The sequence below is a fragment of the Wasmannia auropunctata genome, unplaced genomic scaffold (genome assembly GCF_000956235.1).
Source record: "Wasmannia auropunctata unplaced genomic scaffold, wasmannia.A_1.0 LD336033.1, whole genome shotgun sequence".
NCBI classification, from domain to species: Eukaryota; Metazoa; Arthropoda; class Insecta; order Hymenoptera; family Formicidae; genus Wasmannia; species Wasmannia auropunctata.
Genome location: NW_012026857.1, coordinates 727007 through 751523, shown reverse-complemented (window position 1 = coordinate 751523; position 24517 = coordinate 727007). Strand labels below are relative to the sequence as shown.

Here is a 24517-nt window from a genome sequence, read left to right as displayed (position 1 = left end):
ATTAAAAAATAAAATGTAATTACAATTTTTGTTACAGGAAAATGAAGCGGTTGACGCAGATGCAGACTTTATTGCAGCGTCTGGTGAATCTTCGGATGAAGAAGACACTATTATGGAAGAGGAAAGATTAGAAGGAGACATCGATCATAAGCGGGAGCTTGATGAACTTAAGGTACATAATTCATTTTAACGTCAAGAATTATGTTTGATTATTGTAAATCGTTTTCCAGATTAAATAAAAATATGTTTGTATTTATTTAGGCTGATAATGAAATGTCCATCGACGAACTCGCAGCCAAATATGCAAATATGTCGGACATGTTGATGGATGAAGACGAAGAAGCTGATGGTAAGTTTTTAAACAATTTCTTGAAATGTTTATTTCAAAAATATTTTTGGTATTAAATTCAGCTCAAGCACGCTTTTTTTTTAATTATGATATTTGAATGTCTTTGATTTATAAGTGGTTTTAAGACAAATAGTTTTTTTTACAATTATATTAAATTTAAATCTGTAATTATTATTATCTTGATTATTATGTTGAAATTTTTATTATACAAAAGTGCTTTTATTTGTATAAATTTCGGTGATGATACCTACTACCGTCAACTGACAGTGTGAGATATTTGGTTTTCATTTATCTCAATTACTATCCGTGCTGTGAATTGAGGCATTTGTCTGAGAAAATTTCGGAGATTACATTTTTTTGTCGAAAGAATAAAGGCAAGTCGATTTAATCGAATGTCAATTTTCCCTTAGGTACGGATAAGGAAAGTAGCGACAAGGAAGCGATACAGGAGGTCGAAGAAGTAACCAGCAGCGAGAATGAAAGCGAAGAGAGTGATCACGATAGCGATGAGGAAGAAACTCGGACGCAGAGCGATACTGAGGCGGATGTGGGACTTCAATCACTTCTTGAAGACCTCTCTGCGGAAAAACAATCGGACAATAAAGTGAGTCTTCTTTATTGTATATAACGATATGTGAAAATTTCACTGTAAAGTTGATTTTTATTATTTAATTTTCTTAGTCATTCTTTGTTACAAACTAATAATTTTTCTATGTTAAGATTTGATTGAGTTATTTTTTGTTTTTTAATTTTTTCCATTGCTATTTTCTATATTTTTGAATCATAAATCATAACTTTGAATACATTTTTCGAATATATATCTTTCATTTTTTTAAATTCTGTTTAGCATTATATATTGTTTTCTGTGGCTTAATGTTTGTAATCTTACTCGCTGCCGACAACAGGCGTTAGTTCTAAATGACGATGTCTGTATTATTAAACAGCGAGATAGCAAAATTCTCCATTTAAAACTCGCGTGTCAAAAATCGATCGTTGTCTGACATACGAATCTGTCTGGAGAAACAATTAATATACATATCTTTTCAATTTGTCACATGACGTGGTTGTTCTTTGTTACAGGTCGCAGATGATGATTCGGACGCTCGTAACGAAATGGATAACGTTGCCGCATTGGCCGAGAGCATCCAGCCTAAGGGAAATACATTGCTCACCACTAGTGTAAGTTTGCTGACGTTTGTTCTACGCGTTTTGTTTTATTAACCTTATACAGAGTGTAAAAATACACGTTCGTGTATTATATGTACAGAAAAATATGTAGATATTTTTTTATTAAGTTGCTTTTTTAAATTTGTATGTATACATTTTTGTTTCTTAATTTTATTTATTTTTTTTATCAAACAATTTAAATATTTAATAAATAATCCTTTCGATCCAAGATGGTGAAGCAGCAATTTTGCTCATCATCATTTACGAAAGGAAAATTAACAGTGATAATTTTCCCTTGAATAAACATGTTCTTTATTCTCGAAAATAATCACTACAAAATTCATGTTCTATAATCTATATGCAGAATATTTTATCATTACATTAATTTTTTAAATATTGAAGCATCAATAGTTTTCAAATAAATAAATTTTAATAAATCTTTGAACGTGAAAAATTTTCCGCTAGCTAAATGTCATTAAGATTGTTAATTAGATGCAAGTGAATGAATATTTATATATACAATAAATCAAATTATGTGAAAATTGGGAAAATTAAATAGAATTATAATTATGAAAAATTAAATAACAATTTTTTCAGTTTGCTAAGATAGTTATTTCTAAATTTATCAAAGAACATCAAAATTAAATTTGTTGTAAATCTCTTTATATCTGTCTTTAGGTTGTCACTAAAATACCTTTCCTTCTGAAACACCATCTTCGCGAGTATCAGCACATAGGACTGGACTGGCTTGTCACTATGTACGATAGAAAGTTAAACGGAATCCTGGCTGATGAGATGGGTCTAGGTAAAACTATACAAACTATCGCGCTGTTGGCGCATCTGGCCTGTGAGAAGGGAAACTGGGGACCGCATCTTATAATCGTGCCGACCTCTGTGATGCTCAATTGGGAAATGGAATGCAAAAAGTGGTGTCCCGGATTCAAAATACTGACATATTACGGTACACAGAAGGAAAGGAAACAAAAACGAACGGGTAATATATGACACTACTAACTTGAAATATTGAGATTTTTTTTTAATTTTACTGCATCTGTTTAACTATCTAATCAGGTTTCTATGTAATCAAATTGTAAATTATAAATAACTTCAAATACATACATATATTTGATTTAAAAAATTTTTGTTTATCATTAAATACTCTTTTTATGGCCTAATTTTTGTAATCTTACTCGCTGCCGACAACAGGCATTAGTTCTAAATGACATTGTCTGTATTATTATAAACAGCGAGATAGCGAAATTCTCCATTTAAAACTCGCGTGTCAAAAATCGATCGTTGTCTGACATACGAATCCTGTCTGGAGAAACAATTGATATTTATTATTTTCTTAATAATCGTGATCGTTTGAATGTTACAAAATTTGAATGTTATAAAATTTATATATTCTTTTCTACGTTCATTAGGTTGGACAAAACCAAATGCCTTCCATATATGCATTACGTCCTATAAATTAGTAATACAGGATCACCAAAGTTTTAGACGAAAAAAATGGAAATACCTTATTTTGGATGAAGCGCAAAATATCAAGAATTTTAAGTCGCAAAGATGGCAGTTGCTTTTAAACTTCCAGACACAACGGTAACTAATCTATATTATACATTTTGTCGCATATTCCCCAAGTTACGTTAAATATGGCAGTTTCATTCACACTTTAAAACGACGTTATACATAACGTTATTAAAGAAACATTAAATCAAATTTAGTATATTAATTTTTCGAAATTTCTTGCATTTCTTAAATTTTAAATAAATTTATAAATATATTTTTAACATACAAAAAATGAGTCTAGACTGTCTATACTGATTAATTGAAAGTGGTGGAAATTGTTTCACATATTGATCAACACAAAATTAAAATATCACTTTTATCTGTTGTAGGAGATTACTTCTTACTGGCACACCCCTTCAAAACAATTTAATGGAACTGTGGTCGCTTATGCACTTTCTTATGCCTAACGTTTTTCAATCTCATCGCGAATTCAAAGAGTGGTTTAGCAATCCTGTCACGGGCATGATCGAAGGGAACAGCGAATACAACGAGAATATAATTCGTCGTCTGCATAAGGTCTGTACGTAGTTTTTGTTTTATTTTCTCATCTTTTTTTTTCTCTTTTTTTTAAATTTATTTTATAACATTACCAAAAAAATTTTTAATTTTGTTTAACATAGAAATGTACCATACATGTACAAATACTTAATTTTTTATATATTTAATATTTAATAAATGACATTTTCCGTAGGTGTTGCGACCATTTCTCTTAAGACGATTGAAAACTGAAGTGGAAAAGCAATTGCCGAAGAAATACGAGCATGTGGTCATGTGCCGTTTGTCAAAGCGTCAGAGATTTCTGTACGATGACTTTATGTCGAGGGCAAAGTAAGTGTATTCTAACGCTATATTGAAAATTTAAAAAAGTGCTTCTTTTTGTTTGAAAATACACGGTATTCTTTTTTCATTTTTGTTTGTCAGAATGTTCCTTAATTTCATATAATTTTTATATAAATTCTTTTAATTAGAATATCAACTGTTACTTGTATTTAACGATGGTTATTCTTGTATCGTTAAAGAACGAAGGAAACACTCGCCAGCGGGAATCTGTTGAGTGTGATTAACGTATTGATGCAACTGCGAAAGGTGTGTAATCATCCAAACCTGTTCGAGGTGCGACCAACCGTTTCGCCATTTCAAATGGAAGCGATCGAGTTCGTGACCGCCTCATTGATCTGGACCGCGCTCGATTACGATCCCTTTAAGGTAAAACAATAGATTTCGTTATTCATCATCTTCTTATTTGATTTATTTATCTGCGTAATTAAACTGAAGCGACCAATTCGACCAACTCTTTCAATTTATTCGAATTGTGATTTTGATTTTGCAGCACATTCAATTGTCTAGCCTGAATCTTCTGCTGTTAAATCTGGAGACGACGATCAGTGCGTTTGCAGCGCACAGAGTGAATCGTCTGCAAACACCCAGAAAGTTAATAGAGGAGATAGATAGGCAACCGGAACCAGCACCGAGGTGTCCATCAGGCCGGCTCAAGATCAACGTTAGACTGTCGGACCAACCGAAGCCGCAGCAGCAACAACAGCAGACGCCGAACAGGCTAAAGACGGCTGGCGTATTACCCACGCCAAGAGTGGGTACGTCCCCCTTGATAAAGTCATTAAATACCAGCCAGAGTGGTCCGGGATCAGGTAGGTCCAAGCTAATCCTATCTTATCGCACTAGTCGTTAACATTTTCATGGCCAATTTATCCATTAGTAGCAAAATTATATTTTGCGAGTCTCAAAAGACGCAGATATTAAAAAGATTTAAAATAGCGATAGTAATTGTATTTTTAAAAGAAAATAAAATAAACTGATATATACAGTAAAATAATAGAATAGAAATGCAACTTTTTTTTAAATTAAATTATGAATTATTAAAAAAAATTATGAGATCATATAATTTTACTTATTTGGAATTTATAATTGCTAGTACGATTCTATGGATTCATAGAAAAAGAAAATAAATAAAATGAGATCTTTTTTTATTGGTCATGAAAGGATTAACGCAATGGAATAAATGGAAATGTGAAGAAACAGAAAACCTTATCCCGGGTTATGAGGCAAGAATTTTAACAGGATTATATTTGATGCGTTCTTATTGCACTTAAAATTTTATATCTAAAATTTATTAATTCTTATTAGTTATTGTATAATTCAAGAAGAAAGTATTTGTTAAAATTTATATGTAGACAATATTTAAGTTTGATAAAAAATGCAATAACGTTGAAATTACAAATGCATTGCCATGCACTTATATTTAATCAAATTTGTTTGTAATATTTGAGAAGTATCTTTTTACGTAATTAGTTATCTTTTTAATTGCTCTATATGGAAAATTATAAAAAAATATTGATTCGCAAAATACTTTTATGAATGTAGCTGCCATTAATGCATTCAATTGTATCAAATTTTTAATTAATTATTTAAGTAATTTTGTTTCTTTTAATTTCTCAATTTAATCAATATATTTTAAGTTAATATATACATCAATCGAACACGAAATGCAACAACTGTTATTCTTAGGTTCTCTTACATTGAGAGTTGCGGCTGGTCAAGGTCAATTGCAAGGTTTATCTGTGCAACTGGTGCAGCATCAGGGTAGCGTGAAGGGTAAGCGACTTCAGATTGACACAAACTTATTATTTTTAAATCCGTAATACATTTTCAAAGAATTTGTATTTATAATCTTTTAATACATCCGAATATATTAACAGGGTGGGTACTACCGGGAAAACCTGGAATTCTCAGGGAATTTCATTTTTATCCTTGAAAATCATGAATTCTTATGGAATTTTATTGGTACCCAGGGAAAATTTTTGAATTTTACTTTCAAATTTAATTTTATTCCTTTAGAAAATAATCATGGCCCCATATCAAAGGCCCCTGATATTGAAAGTTAATTTATTTTAAAATTGACATATACTATATAAAGACTCTTCAATTTAAAAAACGATAATCCGGAAATAAAAAATCAGGCATAACGAGAGTCTAATAACGCAAAACTTGATGCATGAAACAATTTAATCTTTACATATGTAGTTACATCTCCATACAAAATCTTTCGTTACGTTCGAAAAATTTTTATGGAAATATTAAACATGAGAAAATTAAATTGTTTTACGTACCAAGTTCTGTACGTTATTACAATAGAACTCTTAGTTTTTAATTTATTTTAAAGTTGTATCGAGAAATTCTTTGATCTTACCTGGAATTTTGAATAAAATTCCTGGAAAATCCGGGAATTTTTAGGGAATTCTTTTACAAAATTTGAGTACCCACCCTGATCAATCTAGTTTTTATTATTCGATATATTACATTCAAAATAAAATTAATACGAAATTATTATGCATCACAGATCAGTGAGTGTCGCTGTGAGTTTCTCGCTAGACAATTGCTTTTGCAGTGATGCTAAATTAATTATTCCTTGGGCCAGCTTGTTTATAATCCTACCGTTTATAAGCATTCTAGAACTAAGGGCACATTTGTAAAAAAAAATCAATCTTTCAATTATGATATGTTTTGATATAGTTGCTGTACTTATATTGGCGTTATATTTTTATATTATTTTTAAATACATTGACGTTTGAATGTATTCGAAAAAAATTAAGGAAATGATAATTGTTCTACAAGTGACAGAAAATTATTATTTTACCGCGTAACACGTACAATGAAATGTGTAAGGGGAGCGTCCCGTTTGATCACGTCCCGATTGACCACAGCCACTCACAACGGCCGATGCCTAGAGATTTTTCACTGCTCAAGCGCTGAGTGGCTGACGATCGATCGGGACATGATAAATCGGATGCCACCCGTTATAAGTGTATATAAAAATATGAAGCGATGTAAATTTTTATTAAATTGAAAATAGCTATCCCTATGGCAACTTTGGCGGGGCACAATCTGCAAAGTACCACCGCGACCTCGACCACGGTAGCGACGAACGCGCAAAGGATCGCGATGGGAAACGCTAGCATTAGAGATGGCATCCAACGATTGACGACGCAAACCGTCACGGTCAAGCAAGGCGATTCCATCCAGAGAATAGCGATGCCCGGCGCTATCGCGCACTTCGTGCAAACCTCTACCGGCAAACACTTCATTCTGGCGCCGAGTCAACAGAACGCTAACACAGGTTGGTTCTCCGCGATTTGTTTACGATTTTCTCGAAATTGTTCTCGTAAACTCTATACGTTTGTTGGCAGTGACAGATCTGGATCAGAAATGAAAGAAGTAACACATTTTTTACTGACAGTTTCGTTTCCAGTCATGACGCCGAGTGGATCGCGACATTTTACGGTGTTGTCCTCTAAATCGCTAGTGGGTCTGTCTACGACCGGCGCCGCCGCGGTAAACAAGGTCGTTAGCGGGGTAGTGCCGAGCGGTCGGCCCGTCATGAGGGTACCTCCTCTGAACGTAACCGCCTCGCAGTCGTCATCAGCGAGCGGAAACAACAGCCAGCAGACAGCCAGCCAGCAACAATCGCAGACGATACGCAATATTGTCACCAGACAGACTCAGAAGGAGATCGCGAAGGTGCAGAGCAAAGAACAGCCCAAGTCTGAGTTTCATATGGTAATTAAACATAGATATCAATGATTTACTTGATTATTTCTAGTTTTATTTTTTTATTTTTGTAAAAAGTTTTAATTTGATCTAATTGTCTAATTTTACTAAATATTAATTATTATCTATGAGGCGCTCTCATTTAATAGACAGAAAAAATAAATAATCTAATAGTGTATTAAATATTTAAAATGATAATTAAAATAATTTTCGTTACATTTACAAAAGTAGCTTAAATTAACATGTATGACGAGATAATATATAGCGTAATGATTTAGATTCTTTATTATTTTTCAGCCGCAATTGGAAGAGGAAAGGAAGCAGAGGAGACAGGACAAGTTGCATCTTATTGCAAACATCAATGAACGAAGATGCGCGGCGTGTCCGCTTTACGGTGAAGATCTGTTCATGGCTTTGAGAATCGGCAAACCTACGACAGCATGTCGTTGGCACGACGGTTGGGTACATTGCGCGACGGCTGACGAGAACGTTCGTACTCGAAAAGAGTTCTTTTCACATACGGAGGCGCTCGCGGAAGCCATCAAGAGCACGGAGCAGATTGTTGAAGAGCTGAAAGAGGTCTTCGAAAGGTTGATATCCAATATAATTTGTAAATATAATTAATATGTAGAGTAATCTTTTTTTTTATCTTTGTCATTCAGATCGTCATCTTTTCTGGAATTGAATAAAAATCTACTTTGTTTTTCAATATACGCAGATATGTCGTCTACGTGCCGGCTGTACGCGCGCCAGTCCCTCGGTTCCACGTGTCCCATCCGCCGCCGCACAAGCTGTGGAATGAGCGTCGCCTGTGGACCGAATTGCAGCGGCAGCTGTCGCCGAAATTGTCTCTGTTCCATCCTATTTCGAGCCTCATGCTCACGCAGTTCCCCGATCCGAGACTGATACAGTACGATTGCGGCAAACTGCAGTCGCTGGATCGTCTGTTGAGGAGGCTGAAGTCCGAAAATCATCGGGTCCTCATATTCACGCAGATGACCAGAATGCTGGACGTATTGGAAGCCTTCTTGAATTTCCATGGGCACATATATCTGCGGCTTGACGGCACTACCAGGGTGGATCAACGTCAGGTAATTTGATTTATTGACTATATATTATAATATTTCAATTTGTTGCATAAACATTTAAATTCTTAAATTGTGGATCTTGTTTGGAATTTTAAATACGATTATTGAAAGCATATCAATTTTTTGCCAGTTTTAGAAATATGTCCACGTAATGATTAACTTTAAGATTGTAACAAAAAATATAGAAAATTTCATCCACGCAAAATGTATTTTTTTTTTGCGAGATTAAATGAAAAATAATATGAATGAGTATTAATGAGAGTGGCGATTTGATGTGCAGGTTCTGATGGAGAGATTTAACGGCGATAAGCGAATCTTTTGTTTTATCCTATCGACGCGATCTGGTGGTGTCGGCGTAAATCTTACGGGAGCGGATACAGTAATATTTTATGATAGCGATTGGAATCCTACAATGGATGCCCAGGCGCAAGATAGATGCCACAGAATAGGACAAACGCGGGACGTACATATCTACAGGTACACGGCGCGAATTGATAAATATAAATATGACAGAAGAAATAACTTGATAGCTTTGAAAACTTACATTTTGTTGATTTAAAAATAATCTAATTGTTTATTAAATATTAAAAATAATTAGAATGATCTGTTACATTTGCAAAAATAGCTCAAATTAACGTGTATGACGGCGAGGTAATACATAGCATAACGATTTATATTTCAGATTAGTTAGTGAGAAGACTGTCGAAGAAAACATTCTGAAGAAGGCGAATCAGAAACGATTGCTAGGAGATCTCGCTATTGAAGGCGGTAACTTCACTACGGCGTACTTCAAAAGTGTAAGTGCTCAAAAAGAATTTAAGCCGAGCGAGTTTAATCAGAAACACAATTTCTTTTGTCACTTTCGCGAGAAATGTGAAATTATTTTTCAAGAGAATTTCTCTTATTTTATCTCATTAGTTTAAATATTTTTTAATGATACCATTTCAAGCTTAAGAAAATTTATGGTATTTGGCCGAAAAATTATGTTTCGATTTGCGAAGTATTCTGCATGCAGTGGGCTTTACCGATATATTTCGGTTAATTTAAAAACGAGAGGTGTTCAGTTTATACATTTTGTATAACAATAAGATTATTTGCAGTCCACCATTCAAGACTTGTTTAACATCGATCAAACGGAGAACGACGCGTCAGCGCGAATGGCTGAAGTACTCGAACAGAGTCGGGATCGAGAGAAGGCCTGGAGCAAGGACGTGGCGGCAGCAGGGTCGTTTCAAGGTGGCCTTTCAGGACAGCAGGAGGAGAAGGCAGCGATGGGCGCTCTTGAGAGCGCTCTCGCCGCTGCTGAGGAAGATCTTGATGTTCAGGCTGCGAAGATTGCGAAGGCGGAAGCTGTCGCCGATCTCGCAGAGTTCGATGAGAACATTCCGCTGGAAGAAGCTGATAAAGACGAGACGCAGGTCAGCAAGGCAGAACAGGAAGTTCAGAGCTTGATGGCCCAGGTAGGTCAAACGATTTTTTTTTATCTTGTCGATCGCTCGATCAATTATAGATTGCTTTGGTTTTTTTCTTTTGTCGATTGTGTCATTTTATTTTCATGTCACTTGTCATATAAATCTTTACGTTAACTTCTCGACTGATGGTTCTCTGATCTTTCATTTAGCTGACTCCAATTGAGCGATACGCAATGAAATTCGTCGAGGAATCCGAAGGCGCGTTCTCCGCGGCACAACTGGCTGCAGCCGAGCGGGAACTCGAGGAGCAAAAGAAGGAGTGGGAGCTGGATCGGTTGCGGGCCTTGCGCGAGGAGGAGGAGCGACGCATGCGGCTCGCCGACGACGACGAGAAGCTGACGTTTGGCCGCGAGGACGCGCAGAATCAGGTTAATAGCACTGCCGCCAAGGGCGGTTCCCGGCGATTAGTTAGTAAGAGGCTAATGGTACCGAGTAGACGAAGTTTGCGTAGACGTGGCGGTGGTAGAAAGAGGCGCGCGCGCGAATTGTCGTCGGAAAGCGAAAATGAGACTACTAGCACCGAATCGGACTCGGATTCGGAGTCGCAGGAGGAGGAGGACGTGGTTGAGGATAGCCTCGATGAGGAATCGAGTCACACGGAGAGTCAGAGTCAGGGGGATGAGGGCGAGGAGGAGGAGGAGGAAGAGGGCGACGAGGAGGAGGAGGAGGAGGAAGAGGCCGGCGAAGGGAACGAGGACGGTAGGGCGAATAATCGCGACGATTCGAAGCGTGGGGGAGGTTTCTCGAGACGAAAGGGGCGTCTGGCGGGCTCTGGCTCCAACAGCCGGAATCACTTTGATCTGAACAGTCCGCGCACCAGATCCCGTGGGAATGTACAGATCAATCTCTGGACCCTGGACGTTAGCCCAATTCTGCCCGGTGTGAAGCCGAACTTTCGCCGGCAGCGCAAGAAGTTTCATCGCGCGAAGTCCGAGGAACACTTCTCCTCGCCGTCGTCGGTCGACATGTGTCGTAAGAGGAGCATTCGGGTTAACGCGAACGCTAAGGTATCCGTCAGTCAGAACATAAAGTCCGAGGTCGTCGAGACGGAGGCGACGGAAATTGATCGCGGTTTGTCGAAGGACAAGCGAGATCCGAGGAAGGACGATCGTGATCTCGCGTCGTCCTCGATCGATTCGAACGATGTGGGGCGATCAGGCGTTGCCGAGTCCAACGCGGGGCGGTCCGTCGGTGAACGCGTAGATACGACACCCGTCGCCAAAACGCAGTCGAATCAAACGAGAACGTCGGAATCGGCCTCCAATAACGGTGCGGCGGACGGTCAGAGTGTGAAAGAGAAACAGAGAAGCGACGAGAAAATCACTTGTGCTAACTTAATCACGGTCTGCTCCGTTCAAGTGACGCGGTGCTCGCACAAAATCTTGTCCGCGACCTACAGGAAACTCGAGTCCGAGGTGAATCGTAACGAGGACGCGGAGAATCTCGACGTGAATGTCAGCGCGAGGGATTCTCGATCTCCTCCGAGCGCGGTGCAGCCAGATGCGTCCTTGAAGCGCTCGAAGGAGACGACGACGACGACGACGGCGGCGGCTCGGTCGAAGTCGGAATTCGGCGCGTCAGCTAATTCTTTGTACAATAACAACGCGCGAGGGAAATTGGCCGCCGCCGCGCCGAGAGAAGCGCCGGACAGGAGCGTCGAGTCGCCCTCGGGTCGCTCGGTTCCCCTTCTACGGTCGAAAACGCTGCGAAACAGTAGCCCCGAGGCGGCCGACGCGGTCTCCAAACCGGTATCGGTCGCGATACCCCGCCTTCCTACTCTGCAGAGAAATTCCAAGGCTAATGTAAATACCGATGAGGCTACTCGTGACAACGCGGTCGAGGATAGAGACAATTGCGACGAGGCTAATGAAAACGCCGAGCCGGCGATGTCCTCGGCAACACAAAAGCCCGGAGGTCAGAAATTCAATTCGAAGAGCGAGAGTTCAGACGCTTTGCCGCAAGTAATGGAGAAAGATGCGAGCGACGCGACATCGAACGCGCCCGATTTTTTAACGCCCTCGGCGAAAAGCGAATTCAATTCCAGCGAATCCAAGTGCAGAATACGAAAGGTGGAGAGCACGGTTCAGCGAGGCGTAACGACTCGCAGCTCAAAAACTTGCTCGACCGTCAATCATGTAGAGGAAGGTAACGCGCGATTAGTAGCGAACGACAGGGCCGATTCGGTAGCGGAGAGTAAGAGTAGTTTGCAAACGAAAACGGGCCAGGGAACGCGGAGAATCGACAGTTCGCCGCATTCGATCGCGGAGCAGAGCAGGATCACGCGATCGACAAGCCACTCGTGGACGCCGCCGCTTCCTCCGCCTCCTCCGCCGGTCAGCGGTGACGAGACGACGACGCAAAATTCATCGAAATTCACGCCGAGGCGACGACCGGACACCCCCTTTCCGCGACCGATCACGAGATCCGCGGCCGTGAACTATCCCGCGAGAAGTATCGACGCGGCGCTGCCTGGTGGCGGTCGCGTCGAAAAGTACACGACCCGGAACTCGAAGCAGTGCCAGGACAACGGCCTGCTGCTGAGTCCACCGATGCCGTTCAGACGCAGTAGATCGATACCGCCGATGAAGCCGCCGCCGGAGTCGAGGGACGGCCCGGCGACGTTCGTGGCCCCGGCGAGACACCGCCGTCCGGACACGCCCCGACCTACCAACGTACCGCCCAGTCACAACAATGAACAAGTACCCAGGATGACTCGCTCGGGGCTGCTCTTGAATTCCGCTCTGTCGACGAAATCGTCGGCATCGTCGCCGTTGTCCTCGCCCGCTTCCGCGCTCCGAGCGAGCGCCTCGAAGCAGGCGCGGATCCCGTCGACGAGCGGCGAGAGTGAAAATGCCACGGGCTTGTCGTCTTGCGAGAAGCCTCAGAGAACGGCTAAGGTCGTGGCCATTCTCACTCTGGACACGAGGAATAACAGCAGCAAGATCCCGTCGAGTCAGTCCAAATCCAATGTCAATTGCGAGACGAGGATTCAGGACAGGGATTCCATTTCCGTGACTCGATTGTCGGCGGACGCGTTGCGGGAGCAGGAGACCGATCATGAGAGTTACGACTCGTCGTCCGACGTCAAGTCCAGGCGACTGCGTAGGGAAACGAAGCGCGGCAGAACTGTAGCGAACTCGCTGGAGGACGAGGACGGCTCTAACGACGTTAGCGACGAGGATCCACCGTATAAGAGATGTCGCTCCTCGCAGATTTCCCCCTCGCCCTCCTCCTCCTCCTCTTCGTCCTCCTCCGTCGCAGCGACTCGGTCCGAAAAGCTGAAGGGTTCCGCGATATCTTGAGCCACGCTGAAGCATCATTGCGGTTATCGACGACGCGAGTTGTTCTGTCGGGAATGCAATTGCCATTTTACCAGGCAGTGGAATATTGCTAATTTACTACTGCGTCTGCTACTCAATCCGCCTACCGTGCGCGTGACGCCCGGGTTTACGCTTAGCCTTTTATCGCATGATATTCTTATCTTGATATTTCTTTCGTTAATATTCTTTCAATATAATGCATAAAACAAATAACAATTTTTTTTATATATAACGCGCACCTTTCATTTGCGCATTAATTTTGTACAGTAATATCGAAGAGAAATAAAAGATTATAAAACTTATTCTCGTAAGATTTGAGATAAAAAATTAAAAATTCACTTCTCGCGGCGCGTATAGATTTAGAATATTTAGATGGATCTTTTTTATGTGAGGAGAGAAAAAAATAATATGTTTATAGAAAGTTAAAAAGAATTTTTTTGCAAAAGAGTAAAAATTAATTTAAGGAGAAAGACAAATTCCGCCTTCTTTTTTTCTGAGAATTTATGATGGAGCTGTAAAAGCTTGCATATTTTAATTTAGTTGAGTTTACTGAATATTTTGTTATTTGTTACATTTTTTTATTTATTATTTATCAATTTATTTCTTCTAAGATAAAATATAAAGTAAAATAAAAATTAAATATCAAAAATTGTTATTTAATAGTTAAGTTAATAAACATTGAAAGAATTCTAATGAGGAATATATGAAATAAGAAGTTTCACATGGGATGAAGACTAATCTAAACCTGGTTTTTTAGAAATTACGTCTGTAATTAATTAATCGCGCGTTGATAACGCGTCTTCTGCCCGTACTTATCCTATATTTTATCGCTCAGTGGCTGTTTGATTCTCCCTGCCGAATAATCGTGTCGTTATAGAAGACAGAGAGAAAATTCTGTAAGAAACGTACGTGAGAGAGAAGCTTTAGCTCTTAGCATTACATATGAGAGAAATTCCGTATCAAGAAAATTACATTAGAAATTTTAAATGAAATTTTGAATGAAAGAAAATTTAAGGAAGAGAGTCCACGGTGAGAGAAAGGTCGGAGGTGAGAGAGAAATTTTTATTTGGGAAAAGCCATCCTCGATATTTCTCCACGAGGGAGAAATAAAACGGAATCAAATAGACACGGTAAGCGTTAATGTGGGACACGAGTACGCATCCTGTTGTACATAATCACAGTATAATAACGATAAACAATGTATTTCCTCCGGGTTGTACCGGATAATACACGTGTAATATTTGTAGCGTTGTAAATTGTACTCCGTCTCGCCGCCGCCGCCACCGCGCCCCTCCCCCCCCCTCCCCTCCTCCACCTCTCATCTCATCTTTATTCGTTGTAAAGATATTAGTGGATACGTTTCTCCTGGCTGCACTCGCCGCGTTCTTTGATCTACCTTGTTCTTTTATTTTGTTTTTTTTTCCTGCGAGTGTTCCGTTAAATTTAAAATTTAGAGAACGGGAAAGTGCAGACAGGCAAGAGACGGATTTTAATTTTTTTTTTTCAGTCACGTATGCCTAGCGATTTATATAAATATGGCGTGACGAGCGAAATGAACGAATGTATTATATTAGAAACGAGGACCGGACCGGCCTCGGTCAAGCGATTCTCTAGTGCGCCACGCTATAAACTAATCATTACATGTACATCGATAGGCGTCACGAGCGAGAAACGTGATTTAAAAAAAAAAGGGAAAAAAAGGAGTACAGAAAGCGCATAGTTTGATTCCATTCTATTTCCGCTATTTCATGATAATTCGATTTGAATTTTTTTACTCGAGTTTGAAGATGATTTTGGTATGATATAATATATTTAAAGTAATGGACGATTGCGCAATTCGATTAGTACTCGGGGAACCAAAACGAGAAGAAGTTTTAATCGTGCCGCCTTGAGCTACGTAATTCAACCAGGCGAACGACCTGATTATTATATTACATATACATATCATATGTATATGTAATATATACACTATACATATATATTATTGTGTATGCGTAAGGATGTCCCTTCGCCCTTTTCACTTGCCTCCTCCCACCATACATACACGTACACAAATTCACACACAGTAATAATTAAGTTGCGTGCCTGTATTTTGTATGATCGAGCGAGAGTTCGAAGAAGAAAAAAAAATAAACGAGATATTCCTTGCTATATGTCGAAATGTGTACCCTTATTTCTTGATGCGTTTCCAAGTCTGTGTCGATCAAAGGTTCAGTTCCGTTTTGGTGTCAAATCATTCTCAGCTCAATGTGCTTGTTTATATTTAAACGCGAAGAATGACTTTTTTTTCCTTTCGATATCGGTTTGGTGTGGCAAGGCTATCATGACCGCACATTTTTCGAGAAGATATATATGTATATATATGTATATGTATATATATGTATATATATATATATATATACATACATTGTACTTTACATACAGTAGGCGTAAAAAGAAAAGAGAGAAAAAGAGCTCCAATAAAAAGTTGTTCCATTAAAATGGCACCAAAACACTGCCTTTGCCATTCCAAACTTGGAGTCCGCAGCAAGATATGAGCAGGCACATGAGTGAGACACGTTGTATGTTACTGCGTCAATATTTGTTCATTTGTGCGTTATGTACGTATTCCGCATTCCGTATACGTACGTAACGCAAAAGACAATGACGCAGCAATAGATGTAAAGGAATATATCGTGAAGAACTCTTTCTCAAGGATATTTTTGGAATGAGAGGAACGAGAACCTTTGAACGTTTACGGATGTCCCATTCTTTATTTTTTACGATGAGTTTTTTTTTGCAAATCTTGAGTTCAGGTTTGCTTAGAAAAAGTTATTATCGAAGGAAATTTATTACGGCTTTTTTAAGATTTGACATTTATATTAAAATATCCTCGGAAATTAAAGCTCGAGTCAAAGCTCTCAGAAAGTGGTATGAATATAAGTAAATGTATTCGAATTTATTTTGAATTAGAGTTTCTAAGTTTGTAATCTATTAACTGGATAACGTGGAAGAGAGATTTTTCATGTCTCGATATTATAACTGAACGTTTCTTGAATTTCATATGTTTCTCGAATCTTTCTAGAAATGAACGAAAATATCGGGAAAAGTTTCCCTCCTTTCTCTCTTTCTTTATTTTCATTATTTGTCGAAAGTTTACTCGTGTCGGGTCCGTTCTTCTGTAATCTCGAAATTCTTATACTTTTTGTTACACGTGTGCAGATATGTATTGTTACATTAATTATTGGAAATTCAGTTTTTTATCTTATTTATGATTTAAACGAAGGTAGAATTTTCAAAGCAGTTTTATTGACTTGATTGAAAGAAAATTAAAAATCACTACTTGAAAACGTGATGATCAATAGTACATACAATCGCAAACTTTAGCGAGTACAGAGACGGACTTCATATGAAAACGAGAATTCTCTCATGAATCGCATAATGCGTGCGTTCCGTTTCATGCATGATGCGCATGTTGTATCATCTTATCCTTGTTCACTGAATGTTAAACAAGGATGAAATGATACATCACGCGCATCATGTATGAAATGGAACCCACCTAAAGTCTCATGTGTAACTTTAACATCTTGCAGATTTGGTTATCGGAACACACGATGGAGCAAATGCCAGTAAGTGCGAAATAATACGTTTTTATTCTTTATTGCACAAAAAATTGAGAAAAAAAGATCCGTTTATTTGTTAGTTAAATTTTATAATTGCATTTTGTATTATAATTTGCGTTATGATAATTGATATATTTTATTAATCTTTAATTTATTATTTGCTCCGTAAGAGACTGAAGAACAATAATTTTTATATGATTTATATGATTGTGACACAGATAGAAATTAGTTATTTATTGTAGAAATGCCAAATAGATGCAGCACAAACATTTAAGATAAAAAATCATATTATAGAGACAAAAATATAATGTTCTCAATTGATAATGAAGTGCAATAGATGATTGAATTATTGAATTTGTTCTTTGAAGAACATGTGATTAATTGAGTCTTCTTTTAGATGTGGTGTCCGCCAACACCTCCCACGACAGATAACGATGTATATATTGATTATTCTCTTGGATTTCTGTATGAGAATATCCCCATGACAGAGGCTCAGTTGCCGCCGATTTACGTGAAGAAGGAACGGAACAGGAGCAGAATCGAAATCGGTATCACTGATGACGGTAAGTCAATTTGTAAATAATAAAAATTAGTTTTTTCTTTAAAAAATACTTTAATAAATATATAAATCCACAATATGTATATTTTAAGAATAACTAAGTGAAAGTTGCTGTCCTTTAACTTGTCGTATAATAATTAAAGTGAAGATCGTAATTGGAATAATATGAAAAAAATTAACTTGGCATATATTTTTAAAATTTCGATTGTGATAATTGGAGTGAATTAAGATTTTTCCCCTATTCATGTCTATCTGTCTCCTTTCATTCGATCGGCTTAATGTTGCTTTTGTCCGCAGGTTGTCGACCCGCGAAGATGATGCGCCATAAAGAGGAGTCTGTGTATGCGCCAAGGTCGCTCTTCGATCGGCCGTCACCGGCACTGATGAAGATGCGCCGCGACATGAAGCTGTACAAGTATCGCGCGGTCGTGCGTCCCCCGATGCCGGTCCTAAAGACCTCGTCGCACGTGACGAAAACCTCACCGGAACCGGACCAAGCCATGGACTGGCTGGTCTACGAGGAATGGGGCCTGCTGCATTCCATCCAGAACTATCAGAGCTTACCGCTGAACACGACGATCCTCTCGCCCGGTCACACGCCCAATTGGGACATGGTTGCCGATACCATCAACAACGGCGCGCGCTTGTTCAGATCGCCCAAGCATTGCAGGGGCAGATACGAGTCTGTGATAATGCCTAGGGAGGAGGGTAAGCTCCTGTACGACACCGCGCCGAAGAAGCAGAAGAAGCAGAAGACGAGTGTTTACAAAACCCTGCCGGTTTCCGAGGTACGTAGCTGTTTTGACACACGACGGCAAAGTATGTCGAGTTTATAATTTTTCTCGCAAAGATTATCTGTATTATTTGTATAATCTCGTCCTAAACGTTTCTTATTTATCCGTTACGATACCAAGAAAAAACAAGTAAATTTTAGAATAAACATCTGATATTATGTTTTTGTTTTTTGTTTTTTTTTTTAGCAACAAAGCAAGAGCAACAGATCGATGAGAACATCGCAGTTACACAATCAAGACAAAAACAGTTCCTTCACGTCGACGGGTAGTCAGAGATACGAAATCATGAAGTCCGTATCCAACAAGCGAACGCCCACCGTGAAGCCAACGTCCATTGTGAGTCCAATGATGAGGAATGTTCCCTCGAACGCCACTGTCCTGGTGGAACAGTACAAAATACAGGTCGACAATCCGTTGACGCCGGTTGAAATTGCTACGCGACGCGCCGATAGGATCAAGCTGGAGAAGCTGAATAAGGCAGTTAGTATAACAGACAATTAAAATTTATTCTCGTCTTGAGCAAAATAAATTTGATCAAAGAGAGCTATGTTTAATTTAATTTCCCTTGAATTTAATATTTACGTTCGAGTCATAGAATCACTATAACCGTTTTTATTCGTCGCACTAATATATTCGAGGAGGAGACACAAACTGAAATTTACAGTCACAGGTTTTGACTCCGGAACAGCAACAGCAGGTAGCGGCACGACTGCTCCAACATCAGCAACAGCAACAAGCCGCCCAGCAGCAGCAGCAGCTGAAGCTACAGCAACAGCAGACTCAACAACAACAGGCTGGACAGCAAGCGATTGCGAACTCCGTTGCGTCCCAAATTCACCAGCTGACGCAGGCAACGGCAACTAGCGCGAAGGGTGGTGCGGCGACTAGCGTGAGTTTGAGCAACGTAGCGACTACAACGACCGCTACGGTGGTCAAGGCTCGATCTGTTGGTGGACAGATAACCATGCAGGACGTGAGGACGACATCGGCGAACGCTAATATACAGCAGGTCGCTCAACGAATCACGACAGCCAATTTGGTGTCTACGAGTCAAACGTCCGCTGGTGCGACCGCTGGTGGTCAGAAGGGAGGCCTGGTGGGCGTTACGATGGCCACGGCGGCGTCGGGAAGTAAGACCCCGACGGCGGCACAGGTGCAGTACTACAGACAGCAGCAGGTATTACTGCGGCAGCAGCAGCTCAAAGTACTGCAGGCTCAAGCCGCCAGCGGTCAGAAAGTGTCCGTTGCGGTGTCGGCCACGGCGGCGGCGGCGGCGGCGCAGCAGCAGCGAGTGGCAGCGGCTACCCTCATGAAGCAGGGTATCGGTTCGGTCGGCACTGCGGGCGCCACGACACCGCAGACCGGCAAACCAACGATGACTAGAACGATGTCCGAAACTGAAATGGCTGCGCTACTGAAGCGTCAGGCCCTGCAGCAGCAAGCGAAGCAGGTTGCCGCTGCGGCTATCGCGCAGGTGAGTGTTTTAACAAGGAGGCAAGGTCAAAGAAAATAATATGAATGATCGAGTTACAACGCACTCATTCTATTTGTAAAAAGAGGACGCAATTTTATAATATATTCTTATCTCGCAAAAATGTAATCGGCTGCTATACAGGTACCCACGCCAACGGGGCTCACACCGGCGCAGATCTTCGCTCAGGCCGGTCTGCAAGTGCAGCAGCCGGGTACCTCTGGTAATACTTCGGTAGCGACGCTCGTGAAGACGGCGGGTGTCCGCACCGGGGCGTCCCAACAGATACGACAGCTTGCGCTTCACCCGCAGCTTCTGCAGAGGAAAGGACTACCGGGGCAGAAGGTCGCGCAGCTAGCTCAGGTCACAAATAAGGCTGGCGTGCAGACACAACTGATCGTGCAACCTACGAAATCGCTACCTACGACTATGACAGTACAGCAAATTCATCAAGTGATGAAACATGTGCCCTCGGCGATGCAGCAATTCAGTCACGTACGTAAAGAAATAAAGAAACATTTTTTTTTAATTTTGCAAACTGTCATGTTATGTAAAATAATTTCTACGAAGGTACTTTCGTTAAATTCCTCTAGACATCTATAGTAGAATTATTTGCAGACTGTAATCAGATTTATAATTTCTATGATTATAGAATTTATTAAAATCTAAAGAAATTTTGTATTGAATATTTTTGAAGCTAAATTTATACTGTATGTTACGAAAGAGAATAACATCCAAGAAGAATGATGACCAAATAGACATAGTTAATAACGAATGATGCTATTTTGTAATTTATAGGTTTCCACAGGGCAATCGGTGTCTCAGGCTAGCCAAGTTGTACTAGCTAAATCACCGTTGCAGACTCGTGTTGCAATACCAGTTGCGCCCGCAGCACTGAAGCAAACCATTCAAGTGGTGACCGCCAGCAATCCTCAGCTACGACAGTCCACGCCTATCCAAGGAAAACCGGTGCCCGGCGCGGTAAGGCGAAGTCCTGGTCCAGGCTCTAGCCCCGGTTCAGGCACAAGCCCGGGTGTCGCAGCATCCGGTTCCATTGTTACCGCGGGTACTGGCGTGAGTGCCACTTCGAATCTGACCTCCCCCGCGTCGGTCCTCGGTCAAGTGAGATTGCAAACCTTGACGCAGCAGGTGCAGCAACAGCAGACACAGCAGCAGCAACAAACTCAACAGGACACTCCACCGAAATAGTTTTGTGTCACGATTGGAAGACGAGTGTTGAAATTGTATTGGGAAATTCAGAAACTAGATTGGTTTTGCGTGTTAAGAGAAAAATCTTATAGTTACGTTAAAGATATTAATGTAAAGGATTAGTTCAGAATATGTTTTTTTTAGGATGCGTAGGAAGCAACAAAGTACGAAATATCAACGCGATATGTGATTGTTAATAATTACAAGAACATTCATTTAAAATATTGATTCGGGTATTTTCGAGCAACTGAAAGGACTAAGAAATGATCAGTTAAAATATTTTGTCGATAATTAATTAATAAAATAGAAAATATTATATAGTTCATCGAAAATTAAATGTTCAAACATTTTCAGTTAATCATTAGCAAATAGAAAAACATTAATTTTTTAATAGTGAAATATTTAATAAGATATATTTCATCGTGATAAAAAAATATTTTCTATATATTTGAATATATTAGTTTCTGATTTTCCTGATTCAGATTCAATTCAATCACAAACACTCATATTTCAGTTTTTCTCTTTCAATGTTATATAATCCTAGTATATGAAGTTTGACATGATGATAGCGCGTAACGCACATTAAAGCATTCCAAGCTTTGCTGCGAATATAACTGTAATTTTGATATGATTTATGTAACAACAAATGATTATAACAAATGGACGAATGTAGCGTGCTAGTATCGCCATTTTATTTTTTGTCCGCACAAAAAATTAATTATATTTATTTTGACAATTACAATTTTTTATGTTATATTGAAACAATGACAAGACCATTGCTGCATGAACTTCTGCAGCGAGTATAAAAAATTAAAAAATCTTTTAAAAGTAAAAAAAACAGCTTGACGTTTTGATCATTGCGTAGATAAAATAAAATGGCGATATTAGCACGCTGAATTCGTCCATTTGTCATAGACAAACGTTATTTGTTGTTGCATAAATTGCATCATCAAAATTATACAAAACTGTCAAGCTGTTTTTTCTTTTGACATTTAAAATATTTTCCTTGGACATTTGAAGAATGTTGCCAGGATTCTTTTGTTAATCTTCCACTTGAAAAAAATGAAAAAAAAAATAGGGCGCTTCTTCGACGTTTAAAAGAGGCCTGAGTAGGTGTGTCGTCATTTAGACGTCTTTTAAAAAAGTTATGGAATTGCATCTTGATGTGCAATTCTCTATTTATGGTTGACCGTAGGATATAGTGAAATTACTCGGAAAACGTGGCGTTTATACTAGAATCGTTAACACAAAGTCATGCGTTACAATACAGGGTTTCCATTCCGTTTACGTGCAAGGTGAGCAATTTGAATGCGAATGTCCGAACGTCTCGCCGTTTGATTAAACGTAGTAATAAGAAAGAGTTGACAAGAAACGACGTTTCCTTGTATTTACATGAGCGAGGTAGATCAAGTGTTCTCCATTGAATGCTCACCTAGTACACTTGGTGTCGATTAGGAGAACATCTTACGTACGTCGAACGAATTTGTAGAATCGATCTTGGATGTGTTACGTGAGAAATGTAACGGTTTTTTTTTCTTTTAATAACACTTCATTTTATGCGGCACCCTCTGTATGTACGTATGTACGATATGTATGTATATATGTATGTATAATTTGTGTATTATAAATGCTAAAATAAATCTCGTAAAGCGACGAAACAGCCCTTAAAAGTTCATTTCTTTTTTTTAACAAAATTATTTTAAACTTTAATAAAACCTCTACTCACCCAGACTTATCGAGTTCCAATGTACATGTGATTTCGAACGTTATAGCATTCGAAATAATGCTCTGATGAATAATCGATTATAATTGTAATATTTTATAATTTATAATTATTATAATTAACATCGTTGATTTCGGGAAAGTTTAAGAAAGTTTTGACTAACAGAAAATAATACAAATTTTTTTATTTATTTTATTATGGAACACTTGAAAAGAAATGCTTCCTTCCCTTCGCTACCCTTTACGAATATATGTATATATATATGCGTTACTGCTAATACAATAAAGTTAATGATTTTGAATAAAAGGTATTGTTCCAGACGCGTAAGTGTAATTACGTGCTACAGAAAAAAGAAATTCATTTTGCATTATCGTATTGCATGAATTGTCATTGCACTCTGTTGTATATTATTCCTTATCGTTTCTATCCTATGAAAAGATAATTCTGCGATACACAGGGATTTTTTAATGTTTCTAAAATGTTACAGCTGACATCACCGAAGATTAAGTTCTGAAATAATTTCTAATAATACACAGGTCTACTATAAAGTTGTATCATCGAAGATCAAGATCTGAAATAATTTCTAATAATACACGGGTCTTCTGTAACATCTCACGATGTGATAAGAAAATAGGTATTACAAAGCACAAAAATTTTGCAAACATTAATAAAAAGTCTAAGTGAAACAACGAAATTCAAACAAGATGAATTTTTAGAAAGGCCAAATGTGGTCAAATCTTAGTGCTTAATAATAATATTATTATGTTAACAACAGGGGACAATAAAAGAAACAGACAGTAAATCGAGTAAACAAGAATGAAATGAAATAAATGCTTTATTACAAGGAGTAAGAAAACGGAATGTTTCGACATTATTTAGTTCTTTGCAACGTAAAATTACAATTAACATAAAAAAATGAAATAAATAAAAATTAAACATACATTATTTAGATAAATTTAAATAACGTATATTTAAATAATGTATGTTTAATTTTCGAAACATTCCGTTTTCTTCTTGTAAAATAAAAATTAAACACATTATTTAAATTTATTTTTATAAAAATTAAACATACATTATTTAAATAAATTTAAATAATGTATGTTTAATTTTTATTTATTTCATTTTTTTATGTAAATTGTAATTGCGTAATTGTGAAAAAAATTAAATATGAACAGAAACAAACAAAACCTCATTAGGCAGACACAAATCCCATCATAATTCCAATAATTATAAATCATAATTTATTTAAAAAAGACAATGCCGTAAAAAAATTAAAACTCGTTCGTCGTTTGGATGCGAGGAATAAAGTTAAAGTGATAAATGAAATAAAAATGGTCCGTAATCAGATAAAATTAAAGAAATGAAAAAATAAAACCAGAAAATTACGTCAGCGGAATGTGACAGTGTCACTTGTCGTATCAAGTTTGAAAATACAAGTGACTTGGAGATTCTTATCTGTTTCTGTCCAATTGTATTTGTTTAACTTTTATTTATTTTGTATTTAAATTTATTTACAATATGTATATAAATTATATAATTATATTTAATTTTTATTTGTCTTTTTTGTTAAAATTTTAATACGGTTGAAAAGGAATAAGGTCGACACGTTTTCTTATTTCTCATAATAA

General features: G+C 38.4%; 1 protein-coding gene across 3 annotated transcripts in view; it reads left to right on the top strand.

The window, feature by feature from the left end:
• The window catches only part of LOC105452358 (helicase domino), a 30613-nt gene extending 7777 nt beyond the window's left edge, over positions 1–22836 (top strand). For all 3 annotated transcript variants that reach the window (XM_011693388.1, XM_011693390.1, XM_011693391.1), the window contains 26 exons: positions 38–172; positions 262–349; positions 760–953; positions 1430–1528; positions 2195–2510; positions 2941–3115; positions 3415–3601; positions 3777–3913; positions 4105–4291; positions 4416–4734; positions 5612–5698; positions 6957–7220; positions 7341–7660; positions 7949–8241; positions 8370–8742; positions 9020–9216; positions 9422–9536; positions 9840–10199; positions 10361–10579; positions 17104–17139; positions 17531–17696; positions 17990–18480; positions 18673–18966; positions 19151–19960; positions 20102–20452; positions 20756–22836. In XM_011693388.1, coding sequence (XP_011691690.1) covers positions 38–172; positions 262–349; positions 760–953; positions 1430–1528; positions 2195–2510; positions 2941–3115; positions 3415–3601; positions 3777–3913; positions 4105–4291; positions 4416–4734; positions 5612–5698; positions 6957–7220; positions 7341–7660; positions 7949–8241; positions 8370–8742; positions 9020–9216; positions 9422–9536; positions 9840–10199; positions 10361–10579; positions 17104–17139; positions 17531–17696; positions 17990–18480; positions 18673–18966; positions 19151–19960; positions 20102–20452; positions 20756–21166 — 6624 coding nt within the window. In that variant the 3' untranslated portion in view covers positions 21167–22836. The remainder of the gene's footprint in view (positions 1–37; positions 173–261; positions 350–759; positions 954–1429; positions 1529–2194; positions 2511–2940; positions 3116–3414; positions 3602–3776; positions 3914–4104; positions 4292–4415; positions 4735–5611; positions 5699–6956; positions 7221–7340; positions 7661–7948; positions 8242–8369; positions 8743–9019; positions 9217–9421; positions 9537–9839; positions 10200–10360; positions 10580–17103; positions 17140–17530; positions 17697–17989; positions 18481–18672; positions 18967–19150; positions 19961–20101; positions 20453–20755) is intronic.
• Positions 22837–24517: the final 1681 nt, after the last annotated feature.